This window comes from Ctenopharyngodon idella, chromosome 21 (assembly GCF_019924925.1).
Source record: "Ctenopharyngodon idella isolate HZGC_01 chromosome 21, HZGC01, whole genome shotgun sequence".
Lineage (NCBI taxonomy): Eukaryota > Metazoa > Chordata > Actinopteri > Cypriniformes > Xenocyprididae > Ctenopharyngodon > Ctenopharyngodon idella.
In genome coordinates, this window is record NC_067240.1 from 24,250,559 (window position 1) to 24,265,835 (window position 15,277).

Consider the following 15,277-nt stretch of genomic DNA (forward strand, 5'->3'; position numbering starts at 1 on the left):
TCGTCGGATCCCTAATATATCTGCTGATAGACGGATCCGCTGATGCCTGCTTTTAAACGCTCCCATGTGTATGTGTAAGCGCTCGGTGAAGAGCATCAAAGATGTCTATTTACAACATGTTTTTGAAGCGTTGATTATTGTAGCCAATGACATATTTGTTAAGCATGTGAACACAATGGCCAATCAGAGGTGTTTAAGAATCCGCTCAACAGCCCTCAAAATGTTAGGGAGAAATGCTGGTATTGTCACATTTTTAAAATTTAAAGTCAGTAGTTTTGACGACCCTAATCCTGACAAAGAAGAAATGTTTCTTGTGCAGCAAATCAGCATAGTAGATTAGGTGTGTTCGACTTGAAGCTGTGCTGCGCAGACTGATCAGTGTATTGCCGCATTTCCACCGCAGGAACTAGGGACTTTGGGGTGGTACTTCACGCAGCATTTTATTTCAACCACCATTTTTACATGTCTGTTGCGGTGCGTACAGGAAGAGTCGTTTGCTATTCGAATCAACAATGGAGTTTAAAAATTATGACCAACGATGAGGTTCAGGCTTTATTAAGCTTGTATGTGGAGGACGAAATCCAGCAGGAACTGGAAAGTCATGCGCAGTCCTATGTCGCCGGGCTAATCTTCACGGTATTTTAGACCGCGATAGAAACGTTCCTGGGACGAATTGTTCTGTAATTTTGGTGGAAAAGCGGCATCAACTCGAACACAACTATTGATTTCTGAAGCCTCATGTGACTTAAGACTGGAGTAATGATGCTGAAAATTCAGCTTTTTATCACAGGAATAAAATATATTAAAATGGAAAAATTATTTAAAATTGTAAGAATATTTCACATTACGGTTTTTAATGTAATGATCAAACAAATGCAGCCTTGGTGAGCATAAGAGACTTAAAAAAACAAAAAATCGTACTGTCCCCAAACTTTAAAATGGTTGTGTGCGTGTATAGATCTTTAAAGCCATGTTAAGGATTTTTTGCAATTAATTGCATGCAGGTGGACTTTTCTGGATGTTTAGAATTGGATAATTATGCAATTGCTTTACTTGGCTTTAACTTGTGCTACTCCAAAAATGCGATTTTTGTCAAGCGGTGATGTCATGTATGTTTATTACGTGTTCAGTCGAAAGGCACGTTGTGTTTCTTTACAAAAGTTGTCCCAAATTACGCACTATGCACTTATACACTATGTACTTATGCACAATGTACTCAACTGTGTATTGTATTTATTTTATAAGGTTATTTTAGCCCCTCCCCCTTCAGTATGTATGTAAAGCTGCGACAGTTGAGTGCATTAAGTGTCCCAAATTCCCACGTTTTTTCAGGTTTAATTAAGTGCATCATCTGGGTATTTAAAGTGTACTTTTTCTATTTGAAAATTTCAGTGTGAACACACTACTCGCACTATTTATATTACAAAACGTCATGGAATAGTGCATAATTATGTGAATTGAAACGCACCTGAAGTGACACTGCCAACTACTGGGCTGGCATGCATAATACAGCATTTTTTGCCATTTTTGCGGATCCATGTGACCGGGGATCATTTTGACAACACTGTTGTCTGTATGTGAAAAAAAATGCAAAGGAAACACCTTTCCGTTTTTAGCAGTGGTGTAAATGTAATTAGTTACTGTACTTAAGTATCATTTAGGCTACTTTGTAGTTTTACTGAGTATCAAAGATATCAACTTTTACTCTCTACTTGACTACATTTACTCCAATACATTTGAGTAATGCACTTACTCATTATATCTTGCATGGCACCTAACCTTTTCTGCAGCAATCTACAGGGCATTGAAGGTACCATCTTGTGGCTTTTTGCATTTACCCAAACTCTTCACCAAGGCTACTTTACATGAATGCGAGTGCATTCGCAGGTAGTTGTTTTGCAGGTGTTTCTTATGAGATGAGGACATGGCTGCAGCTGGTGAAGAGGCAGCACATCCAGTGCAAGTTTGCAACTTGACATTATCAGTCATATTGAAGAAACCTTTTGAAGGATATTGGTTTATGCCCTTTTTGAGCACTTGTGTTTGTAGACGTTTAAGAGGTTGTCAACATTGATTTCATGATATTGATTTGAACATTGGTGTTCAGATTTATTTTGATTTTCACTGGCATGTTTCTTGCTTTTCACTGGCATGTCTTTTAGGAGTTGAGGACTAGTGCATCTGTGAGCCTACATTAAGTACGAGTAAAATACTTAAGTACTGTTAAAGTGAAAGTAGCCAACGTGACGTGTAGCCAACTGTGGTGTCCCATACTTGGAATTTGTCCTCTGCATTTCACCCATTCCAGTGCGCGCACACTGCAGTGAACACGCACCCAGAGCAGTCGGCAGTTGTTTTTGCTGTGGCGCCCGGGGAGTGATTGGGGGGTTAGGTTCCTTGCTCGGAACTAAAGACGTATTTAAAACAGTTCATGTGACTACAGTGGTTCATGTCATTTCAAACCTGTATTACGTTCTTTCTTTTGTGGAACATAAGATATTTTGAAGAATGTTGGTAACCAAACTGTTTTAGTGTGTAAATATATCTAATACAAATTCAGATGCAGCTTCTGAAAAAAAATCATGGCCGCAGTAGCCTAAAAGTTTGTTACACACCACTTCAGTTGTGGGTAATGAGAGTGGAAATGAGTGCTGTTCGTTCACTCACCCACATACATTTCCTGCTGGTACCGAGACTCAACCCTGTGACCTTCGGGTTACAAATCCAACTCTCTAACCATTATCAAATCAGATACTCTAAGACTTTTACTCAAATCGTATTGTATTTGAAGACTTGTAACTTGTAATGGAGTAATTTTTGTTGTACTTTTACTCAAGTATTGTTTTCAGGTACTCTTTACATCTGTTTTTTAGGGCATGTTTACATGACAATGTACTAATTTAACATGTGTAGTTAGCATGAGACTACCTTGAACCTGATAAGTGTCTTTTTTTGATAATTGATGATAATAGGTTATATTCTTCATGTAATCTGTGTAGTTGCAGCGCCCTTCTGGTCGGGCGTTTTTGCAGTATTTGCATGCTGTAAAACAGTGACCTTTACTTGGGACAGCGCACTGAGAACCGGGACTGTTCCTGCTTTAAAGATGAGTTCCAGAGCAGCAAAAGCGTGGTTTCAATCATTACAGATGTTAATCCATATATGATTTATTTAGTGACCACAAACAAAAAGAACCACTGATGCCTCTATTGTAAATCAAGGTATAAAAATCTCAGTTCTACATGAAGTGTAACAAAAATGTGCCTTCTAAAGAATATAGAAAAATAATTTCTTAGAAAATAAAGTTTACAAAAAAGAATTTTAGAATTTACTGTTGATAACTGACAGCATAAATTAATACCATGATAAAGCAACACAAGTGAGAGATTACCAGTCCACAAGAGAAAGTGTAGAATGGATCTGATACTGTATATTATTTGTGACAGGTTCAAGGTCTCAGTATGATAAACTAAATCTACAGTAGCTCCCAGTGATCAAGACAGGTTTCACCGGTTTCACAGACAAGGCTTAAGATAGTCCCAGACTAAAATGCATATTGTAGCCATTTTCACTGAAAGCAACTTGCACTGACATATCTTAAAATATGTCAGTGCCATTGTTTTGTCTCAAGATGCACACCAGTAATGTTTTTTTCTAGGGCATGTTTATAAAAGATACTTAAATGCTCTAATAGAGTCTAAGCCCTGTCTGTGAAACCGGGCCTAAATGTTAGATCATGCGTTGTGGTTTTTAGGAGCCAACTCACTATTTAACATAATTTGAAAAAAAAAATAAATAAATAAAAAAAAAAAATAAGATATTACCAGTCACATAGATGCATAATGTTTGTAGCATATTTTAAGCTTCATTTGAAACCATTTGATGCCCTTTATAAACATTTATGTTAGATGTAGGCATAAGTGTATTACAAAGATGCATATATCTTAAGTTCCCCATCCTGTATTTTCTGATACTAAAATGTCACTTCATGATCATTCAATAAGTGACATTATGTATCATACATTATATTCCGTATATTGGTTTTACTTCCCCTTCTGAGCTCCTAAAAGGACTATCCAAGCTCTTCAAGTTTGCAGTTTAAGCTTGTTTTCAAAAATATTGCACTAGCATTAACACAGGAAAACATCACAGCAGAACTGAGCATGCGGCGCGGTCTGTAATCTGAAGTGAAGTTTAAAAACATTTCATTTAAAGCTTTGCAAAATAAACATTTTTAAACAAAGGTTTTTACATCAAATGGATTTGTACGAGAAGGTTGCTACCTTTGTTAAGGGTGCATCTGAACCAAAGTCCCTTTAAGGCAAGTCATTTCACTCGGTGGCCATTTTGAAACACCCTTTCGGCCAGCTATTTCAGTCATGCAAGTACAGCTCCTATTTCTTTGAAGTTCTTCCAAGCTGTTCACCAAACTTACGATTAAATTTCATATTAGAAATCAATAAAATCTGAGATGAACTGCCTCATAAATATTGAATGAAAGGCCATTTCTGCCCTATTGTGAACAGTTTCCCCCATTCATAGTAATACAAGTGAACAGTCTTTGTATATCTATAGTCTTTTGATCTGAACACCTCCCACAGAACACTTGAAAATACTTGAAATAAATATTGCATGTTCTGTGGATGTTGTTCCGATACACCCTTAAACATATTTTGTAGAGCTTTCTTTGGGATTTCTGATAATTATTACATTCTGACATTATTATTTTGCACAAAAATAGAACACAATTCAAATAAAAAGGACAAAACTTTGAAGTCACAGGAGGTGACAACATAGATGTCAGCATAGCAAGTGTTTACATATAAAGGTAATGCTGCGTGTCTTTTTTTTTTTTTTTCTCGATGTTTGAATACTTTCTCCTGTCCTAGTCAACTGTCAATCCACCTTTGCACTGCACACAACAAGTATTGTCCAACAGGTCGAAAGTCACTAATTTCCTATGGAGAGTCACACAGGCTGCATAAGGTGCCAATTATCTGCGGATGCGTAATTTTCAAATCCAATTTGAGAGGGAAAAAATTGAGCAACTAGGCCACATGCGACACGTCGACCAGATGTGATGCATTCAAGTCAATCTAATATGCATTAATATTATTCACAAACACCTGACATTGTAAAAAAAGGTTAATGTATTGTTATCGATAGAGCAGGAAATAAGTATTCATGTAATATTTATACTTTATTAAGGTTGTCTCCATATGTTTTATCCAAAAGTACAGGTGGTCATTTGTCTTATATGCATAGCTATTTATTTACTTATTTGTATTCGATTATTCGTTCCACCATGGTGAGGGTAAATGCTTGAGGAGATCCAAAAAGTTCATTGCGACAGCCACTAGAGGGCGAATTCCTAAAGTTGTATTCAAATGTTGTGTGCAGTGAAAAGACAGCTTAAGACATTCAAGTTGGTTTCCCCGAAAAGTGTAATGCAGTTCCTGCATCGGAATATGCCTACTTCCCTGATAATAGTATGCGAGAGGTAGTACGTCAAATTAGTAGTACATACAAATTTGCAGTATTCATAAAAACAAATATCTGATCCTGCTGAGATTTTGAAGTGTGCATAGATAGACACTTTACTATTCCATGAGGCCATTGGAGAGGGTTCGTAAATGGTGAGGAAGCCATGTCGTACAGTAGATCACATGTAGTATGTACTAATTGTATTTATACTACACACATGCATAATATACAGAACATGGCAGCACCTGAAATCGCATACTCTGAATTGGTACTTCTTTTAAATAATTACTTGTGACTGTTAAAAATAAGTTCTGTATAGTATGACTATGTTTAATATGTATGTAATCCAGAGGCACGTCCTGATTTTGCAGAGTTATATACATATTTTGTTGATCCTGGAACAACATTCCTGTCTGAAAATTTAATCCTAACCATATCCCTAACCTGACCCATGAGTTATCCCTAAAATCAGAGGGAAATGATAGGTGAATAACACTGATGTAGAAGCACCTAACCTTGGTTGTAAGCCTAAACTTGACATAAACTGTAAACTTGTCCCTCAAATCTGATTGGTTGATTGGAATGTTTGGTCCCAATTTATATTAGGTGGCCTTGACTACTATGTACTTACATTTAAATTAATCATTTGATACAATGCACTCATTGTGTACATACACGTTTTTACATTGTACTTATATTTTAAAAAATACCTGCATGTAATTACATCTGTAATTAATTACATTTACAATTACACTGTTGACCCATCCCTTACACCTTAACCCACTCTTAAACCTACCCATACCACCAAACCTGTCCCTAACCTTACCCGTATCCCACCTGAATAGCAGCAAAAGTGTTTTGCAATACAATATGAACACAATGTAAGTACATAGTAGTTAAGGCCACCTAATATAAAGTGTGACCGAATGTTGTTCCAGAATCAACAAAGATGTTGATCCAGAAACATGTTGCACTTTGTGAAATCAGGTTCTGCAGTTAGATCCATCATGTTGTCATTGTTATGTGATCTATCTGCGTCAGTTGTGTCGCTTCACTGCCATTCTTAAATCCTCTCCTGTGGCGTCATGGGTAAGTAAAGGCTACGTTCAAGTCGAATTCCCTAAGCACTTCCCCTATAGGGAATCCCCACCGCCATTTTGAAGTGCATTCAACTTCGTCAAGTGGCCGAGGGAAGTTTACTTTGACAGACACTCGACTTTGATGGGGGGAGCGAGTCTACTCAACATGTACACTTCAGGCAGATCCATAGACCATAATGCACCATGATTGTGACGTCACAGCATATCATGATTAAAGGGTTAGTTCACCCAAAAATGAAAATTCTGTCATTACTGTCAATCACCCTCATGTCGTCCCACATCTGTAAGACCTTCGGAACACAAATTAAGATATTTTTGATCAAATCCAATGGCTCAGTGAGGCCTCCATAGACAGCAATAACACTCCCTTTTTCAATGCCCAGAAAGTTACTAAAAACATATTTAAAACAGTTCATGTTACTACAGTGTTTCAACCTTAATATTATTAAGCGACGAGAATACTTTTTGTGCTCCAAAAATAACAAAATAGAGACTTTATTCCACAATATTTAGTGATGGGCGATTTCAAAACACTGCTTCAGGAAGCTTCGAATCCTTACGAATCATTTGTTTCGAATCAGTGGTTCAGAGCGCCAAAATCACATGATTTCCATAAACGAGGCTTCGTTACATCATAAGTGTTTTGAAACTTCAATAGTTCATGTGACTTTGGCAGTTTGATATGCGCTCCGAATCACTGATTCAAAACCTATGATTCGTAAAGAATCAAAGCTTCATGAAGCAGTGTTTTGAAATCGCCCTTCACTGGATATTGGAATAAAGTCGCTATTTTGTTATTTTTGGCGCACAAAAAGTATTCTTGTCGCTTTATAATATTAAGGTTGAAACACTGTAGTCACATGAACTGTTTTAAATACATCTTTAGTAGCTTTCTGGGCATTTGAAAGTGTTAATTATCTTGCTGGCAATGCAGGCCTCACTGAGCCATCGGATTTTATCAAAAATATCTTAAATTGTGTTCCAAAGATGAATGAAGGTCTTACGGGTGTGGAACAACATGAGGGTGAGTAATTAATGATATAATTTTCATTTTTGGGTGAACTAACCCTTTAATTTACCCCCACCCCATACAACTCTAGTGTATGATATTTGATATTTAATAAATTAATATATTCATATTTAATATTTTTATTTATTTAATATTTAACTTTTTAACACCACAATCATACATACAGGCCTATAAAATGGTGCGCAAAACAAACTCGCAAGGACAAAACTGTAAATAATAAATCAGCTCAATGTCGGATTCCAAGTGATAAAGGGCTTAAATGTATAGTTCACCCAAAAATAAAGATTTTGTCTTCATTTACTCATCCTCAAGTTGTTCCAAAACTGTAGGAGTTTCTTTCTTCGGTTGAACACAGAAGAAGATATTTTAAAAAGAATGTTAGTAACCAAACATATTGACGGTAGCCGTTGACTTCCATAGTATTTTTTTTCCCCCTACTATGGAAGTCAATGGCTACCAACATTCTTTAAAATATCATCTTTTGTGTTCAACAGAAGAAAGAAACTCATACAGTTTTGGAACAACTTGAGGGTGAGTAAGTGATGAAAAATTTTTCATTTTTGGGTGAACTATCCCTTTAAACACATTGCAAGGGCTCTGCCAGTAGTGCACTTGTTCAACTTAAGCAATGACGTACATCCAAATAAATGAGACGGAGGGAAGTTAATGAGAAAAGGGCGTAAAAAAAAATTGACTTAAACTCAACCAAAGTGTTCATCAGATGCGCACTTCATAATCTCGCTAGAAGTAGTAGGTCATCCAGATAATTTTCAACTACTATTTTATGAATACTCTTTTCACCTACTATACAGTAGGGAAATATGTGATTTCAGATGCAGATTTTGCTTTGAAAATTATGTTAGTTTGGGGGCAGGGCTATCTATTATCTGACCAATGGCAGTCGGGGAGTGTTTGTCATTATTATTATTTGAGTCATCAATTTTTAGTGCAGAAATTACATGCTTCACCTTTGAATATAAATTCCCAGTGTTTAAAGACTATGGGCCTCAATCAATAAACACAAGTGGAACAAATTTTTCAAATAATATGGAACACATAAATACACATTACGTAAATGGTTGCATTGACTCTCACGTTGAGGTTTTATGAACGTTTTTATACAATTTGTCTTGCTCGTGTTTAGTGAATAAGCTCCAATGTGTGCAAAGCGTAAAGATGCTAAATTATTACAGGCCCTTCACTAGTATCAAACCTTTTAAACCAATCGCCTTAAGCTGTGAAAAGCTGTCAAAGTGAGCTGATTTTGCTTCTGCCACTACAGCTGTGTCGTAACAGACTCCTCTTGTTCCCAGCTGGAGGAGCCTAAAATGTCACAGGGTCCCATCCAGCCATGGCACAGGTCATCACTGGAGGCCAAGAGCTGGGCGCTGGAGGCGGTCAATCTGGAAGCACAGTGCAGCGGGGGCAGCGAGTGGCTGGGCGGCCGGAGGAGGAGATTGTCCTTGCCATTCGCCCGTTGAGATGTGGCCTGCATTGGGTTATGTTCAGTCTCAGAGGGTCCCAATCCCAGCGTGTGCAGGTGCATCTCGCTCTGTGTTACCTTCGACACCATCTGGGGGTCCTGCCAAGATGTTTGCGGTACCCTGTCTGAGACGCTGTATGGAGACCGCTGAACTCCCGGGGTCTCCGCATGCGGATCCGGGACGTGTCCATTCATGCGCGACATCAGCATTCCCAAACGTTGCAAAGAGTTTTTCTTGGAGCGCGAAAAGTGCAGCATGCGGCTGCTGGTCCGCACAAATGCAGAGGGGTGGGATATGTTCTTCCTCAGGCCATTGCTCTCCAGTCTTTCTCTGGCCGGTCCCGACATGGACTTGAACAGGGCTGATACGCTGAATTGGGACTCTCGGTTACTCCTGTAACATTGGGAAAAAGATGTAGATGCTTTGGATCTGGATGACTCTCCCCCATCCCCACATCGGTGTCCTCCAAGCCCATCTGCCTCCTCATCTTCCTCAGGCTCAGCTGTTTCGTCCTGCTGAGTGGCCTCACTACTGGAAGAGTATGTGCGGCGTGGAGGTTTTCGGTTGCCCAGCAGGTCAAGAACCTCATAGCGGAAACTGGAGATGTCCTGCTTCAGTTCCTGAATGCAGAGAAACATAATTCAATTACTAGAGCTTAACCACATCACCTAATTACAGGAAATATTCCAATGTCATGAGATTTATCTTCATAACTTCTCATGCTTAAGTGTCCTCCTTATGGTTTTTCTTGTGGAGTTTAGGGATGTGGCATATCTAAAGTTTATTACCTCCCATTATCAGTTTTTTCACAAATGTTTGATGTTTAATATACAAGAGGAGATGGATGATGGCATCACAGCCAACAAAATGTCCTGTGGATGGAAATTCGGACATGGAAAGGATAGCTTTTATTTCTTGTCATTTTGTCATTTCATGCCTGGTTAGGTGGTACACTTCACACTTTTAAAAGGAAATTATCATTTAGACTATGAAATTCATATCAAGCGAAATGGATTTTATAAAAGGTTTGGATGAGCCATGTTTGAACATACTGTACATTGTGATCACACATCAACTTAATTCTATATTTATAGAAGTCGCTGTACTGCACTGTAAATGGGTTACAGTTAATGAACCATTTTATTAATATTAATAATATTATTAACTATTATAAAACGGTTAGTTCTTGTTCTTGATTCTGATTGGTCTATAGCTGTGTTTTATTCACGATAAAACACGGCTATGACCACTTTACCCAATGGTCCTGTGTATCACTACACAACACCCTTAGCAACCACTCTTAACAACATAAACTGTTTGTTCTCAGTTGATATTGTTCATTGAAGCTTACTGTGTTATGTAGAAGAGTATTGTGAGAAAAAGATTGAGTGAGCGAGTTTATTACCTGCATTCAGATTTAGCATTTTCCTTCAGGTCAGTCCTATGTTCATAATAAAAAAATCAGTTTAAATGTCTGATGTATTATCTTGTCCTTTGAACAGTTAAGGGGTTTTCCCGTGACTGACAGCGCTAGTCAAAGCATTTGTCAGTTGCATCTTGTTCTGTTCACACAACAATTCAGTCTTTTCAATGTAAAAGTCTTTGCTACTGACTGACACACTCATAAAGACAGTCTTTGTCGCCATCAAATGGCGTGAAAATGTAACTTCTGTTGCGGTTCATGGTCAGGGACTATTTTTTCCGGTGGAAGGAAGGCTTTTAGAAAAAGTTTACTTCATGAAAGTAGCATTGATACATATTTCTGGCTTTAATATTTGTATTGTGTGGTAACCGTTTTATAAAAGCAATAAGGTACGAGAGGTAACGGGATAACTTTAATAAGGTTAATCTATATTTAATTTATACAGGGAAAACTATGCAGTGCTATTTTACATTTGATAACTGTTTACTTGACTTTAATAGTTTGAAATTTGTATATTATATGTAGATTTTTTTTTTCATTTGCATCGTTCTTGCGAGTAAAATTTATTAAAAGAAATTTACTAGCCAATGGTGACGTGATCACCAATTCTATGTGTCTAGAAAGGGAAAAAGATGACAAAAAAATCCTCACACCTTGAAGTTCTCCTCTGTCAGCCCTTCATCTGTTTTGGCGCTGCGGATCATGGCTGCAACATATCGCTTTACCAAGTTTCTGATCACCTCCTGAAAACAGCCACAAACAGGATGAATGCCACACACATTTCTCTTGACATATTACCTTCTGATCTACAAATAACCATGTTTTCCTCTTCAAAATGGTTTACGAGGACTTTCCGCATCCCCAAAGGAGGCGATGATATAATCTCGGACAGGGTGAGATAGGGTTTTGAATGTGATTTGCATGCGCATATTTTGCGATTCCGGTTTAATAGGGGGTGAAAATCAGTTTTGGGCATATTCATGACATACAGTATCTCGCAGAAGTGAGTACACCCCTCACATTTTTGTAAATATTTTATTATATCTTTTCATGTGACAACACTGAAGAAATGACACTTTGCTACAATGTAAAGTAGTGTGTACAGCTTGTATAACAGTGTAAATTTGCTGTCTTCTCAAAATAACTCAACACACAGCCATTCATGTCTAAACCGCTGGCCACAAAAGTAAATACATCCCTAAGTGAAAATGTCCAAATTGGGCCCAATTAGCCATTTTCTCTCCCCGGTGTCATGTGACTCGTTAGTGTTACAAGGTCTCAGGTGTGAATGGGGAGCAGGTGTGTTAAATTTGGTGTTATCGCTCTCACTCTCTCATACTGGTCACTGGAAGTTCAACATGGCACCTCATGGCAAAGAACTCTCTGAGGATCTGAAAAAAAGAATTGTTGCTCTACATAAAGATGGCGTAAGCTATAAGAAGATTGCCAAGACCCTGAAACTGAGCTGCAGCACGGTGGCCAAGACCATACAGCAGTTTAACAGGACAGGTTCCACTCAGAAAACGCCTCGCCATTGTTTACCAAAGAAGTTGAGTGCACGTGCTCAGCGTCATATCCAGAGGTCGTGTTTGGGAAATAGACGTGTGAGTGCTGCCAGCATTGCTGCAGAGGTTGAAGGGGTGGGGGGTCAACCTGTCAGTGCTCAGACCATACTCTGCACACTGCATCAAATTGGTCTGCATGATGATGATGGACAAGAAAAAAGATGATGGACAAGAAAGCCCGCAAACAGTTTGCTGAAGACAAGCAGACTAAGGACATGGATTACTGGAACTGTGTCCTGTGGTCTGATGAGACCAAGATAAACTTATTTGGTTCAGATGGTGTCAAGCGTGTGTGGCGGCAACCAGGTGAGGAGTACAAAGACAAGTGTGTCTTGCCTACAGTCAAGCATGGTGGTGGGAGTGTCATGGTGTGGGGCTGCATGAGTGCTGCCGGCACTGGGGAGCTACAGTTCATTGAGGGAACCATGAATGCCAACATGTACTGTGACATACTGAAGCAGAGCATGATCCCCTCCCTTCGGAGACTGGGCCGCAGGACCCCAAACACACCTCCAAGACGACCACTGCCTTGCTAAAGTAGCTGAGGGTAAAGATGATGGACTGGCCAAGCATGTCTCCAGACCTAAACCCTATTGAGCATCTGTGGGGCATCCTCAAACGGAAGGTGGAGGAGCGCAATGTCTCTAACATCCACCAGCTCTGTGATGTCGTCATGGAGGAGTGGAAGAGGACTCCAGCGACAACCTGTGAAGCTCTGGTGAACTCCATGCCCAAGAGGGTTAAGGCAGTGCTGGAAAATAATGGTGGCCACACAAAATACTAACACTTTGGGCCCAATTTGGACATTTTCACTTAGGGGTGTACTCACTTTTGTGGCCAGCGGTTTAGACATTAATGGCTGTGTGTTGAGTTATTTTGAGCAAAAGCAAATTTACACTGTTATACAAGCTGTACACTCACTACTTTACATTGTAGCAAAGTGTCATTTCTTCAGTGTTGTCACATGAAAAGATATAATAAAATATTTACAAAAATGTGAGGAGTGTACTCACTTCTGTGAGATACTGTATGTATTAGCTGGAGGTAAAAATCTGGACGTGCATTCATTAGCATTCATTTGCATATCCAATAAAGAATGAGCCAGCGGTGGCTCTCATACAAGCTTACGCACAACAACAAAATAACAGCTATTGCAATATCCACTACTGCAGCTCTTGATTGTTGGAAGTAACATTTGTCTGTAGCAATTATATACAACCTTACACTCACAAAATACTCTGCTTAAAAGAATTCACCCAAAAAAGACTGTCATTATTTATTCATCCTTCCTCATGTTGTTCCAAGTCCGTATGTTATTATTTTTCTACAGAAAGTAAAAGATTTTGAACAATCATCACACAACTCTGTCAAGCTTTAAAAATAGCAAAAAATATCAGTATAGCAGCAAGCAGCAATTATCAGGGTTCAAGCGCTTTAAGGCCTTTAAACACGTTTGTAAAAAGGTATTATGTTTTATTTAGCAAGCCTGTAACCACCTAAATCAGAAATGGAAAAGACCATATACAGCCAATACAGGCAATTTACTAAGGAAATATATGGTTTTCAACAGTTAAAGCGCCACCTATGGTCTGATCTCCATAAAATGTTGACAGCAGTGGTCCTAGAGGCAAAGTTGTTCAGAATGGGGAGTTCTATCATATGGTATGAATATGGTGTGCATATGTGAAAAATTGCATAATATACAATAATTTAGTTTTCAAGTTTTAAAAACACCAGAAAATCTCGAGCAGGGGTGTCCAATCCTGCTCCTGGAGGCCCACCGTCCTGCAAAGTTTAGCTCCAACCCCAATTAAACTTGTGACCAAAGATAGCCTACGATCATTTTCTGACAGTGTCAGAAATTCAGCATGATCATTGCACAGTGTGTTTGCTGCTACGACCTACGTCTACTGACCAGCCAATAAAAATGCGTCATGAAATCAACGCAACATGGCGCTAAAACTTAAAGGGTTATTTCACCCAAAAATGAAAATTCTGTCATTTATTACTCTCCGTCATGCCGTTTTACACCCGTAAGACCTTCGCTGATCTTCGGAACACAAATTAAGATATTTTTGTTGAAATCCGATGGCTCCGTGAGGCCTACATAGCCAGCAATGACATTTCTTCTCTCAAGATCACGTGATTTCAGCAGTTTGGCGGTTTGACACGCGATCCGAATCATGATTCGACACGCTGATTCATAACGCTCCGAATCTTCCTGAAGCAGTGTTTTGAAATCGGCCATCACTGAATAAGTCGTTATTTTGTTTTTTTTTGGCGCACCAAAAATATTCTCGTCGCTTTATAATATTAATATTGAACCACTGTACTCATATGAACTGATTTAAATATGTTTTTAGTACTTTTATGGATCTTGAGAGAAGAAATGTCATTGCTGGCTATGTAGGCCTCACGGAGCCATCGGATTTCAACAAAAATATCTCAATTTGCGTTCCGAAGATTAACGAAGGTCTTACGGGTGTAAAACGGCATGAGAGTGAGTAATAAATGACAGAATTTTCATTTTTGGGTGAACTAACCCTTTAAAACTGCTTACCTCAAGCTCTTTTCCCTTCTTCTTTCGCCGCTTCCTTTTTTTCAGCACACATAAAAACTACAACTGCCAAAGTGTGATTCAACATGGTCTTTTTGTTTACCACTAGCGCATGACGTTTTATTCTTTTATAGAAACTTGCATCGAAGCCTACGAGTCAATAGGTGTCATTATCATACAGTCTACATGCATGTCGTAGCCAAGTTTAGTAGATCCATGTCGCACAGTGTGATTTGTAAATGATCTTATAGGATTACTAAAATCGTGCAGTTTATCCCGGGATTTAGGCATACTAGAAACCTCCAGGCAGGTGTGTTGAGGCAAGTTGGAGCTAAACTCTGCAGGACAGTGGCCCTCCAGGACCGAGTTTGGACACCCCTGGTCTTGAGCAAACAGTTTGAGAGTTATGAACGATTTCGTATTTTCGATCACTGTAGCGCCACCATCAGGCCGATTGGGGCAAGCCTCTGTGACGTTGTAGACAGGGTGGGCACTACCATCCCACAAAGTTTCAAGTCTGTATGACTTACAGTTTGGTCTACCCAATCACTTTAAGGCAGAATGCTGATCTTTGAAAATCCTAACAATTACAATAGCGTTTCAGCACTACGCGCTTGAACCCTTAAAAAAAGTA

The 15,277-nt window shown here is 38.8% G+C and overlaps 1 protein-coding gene across 2 annotated transcripts in view; it reads right to left on the reverse strand.

Moving 5' to 3' along the window:
- Window positions 1-7,493: 7,493 nt before the first annotated feature.
- Window positions 7,494-15,277, reverse strand: part of LOC127503546 (short transient receptor potential channel 5-like) — a 47,147-nt gene continuing 39,363 nt past the window's right edge. Inside the window, exons 9-10 of one of the 2 annotated variants that reach the window (XM_051877511.1) lie at window positions 11,175-11,264; window positions 7,494-9,718 (exon numbers count right to left, since the gene is read on the reverse strand). In XM_051877511.1, coding sequence (XP_051733471.1) covers window positions 8,891-9,718; window positions 11,175-11,264 — 918 coding nt within the window. In that variant the 3' untranslated portion in view covers window positions 7,494-8,890. The remainder of the gene's footprint in view (window positions 9,719-11,174; window positions 11,265-15,277) is intronic. The other variant, XM_051877510.1, reaches the window with a different exon arrangement.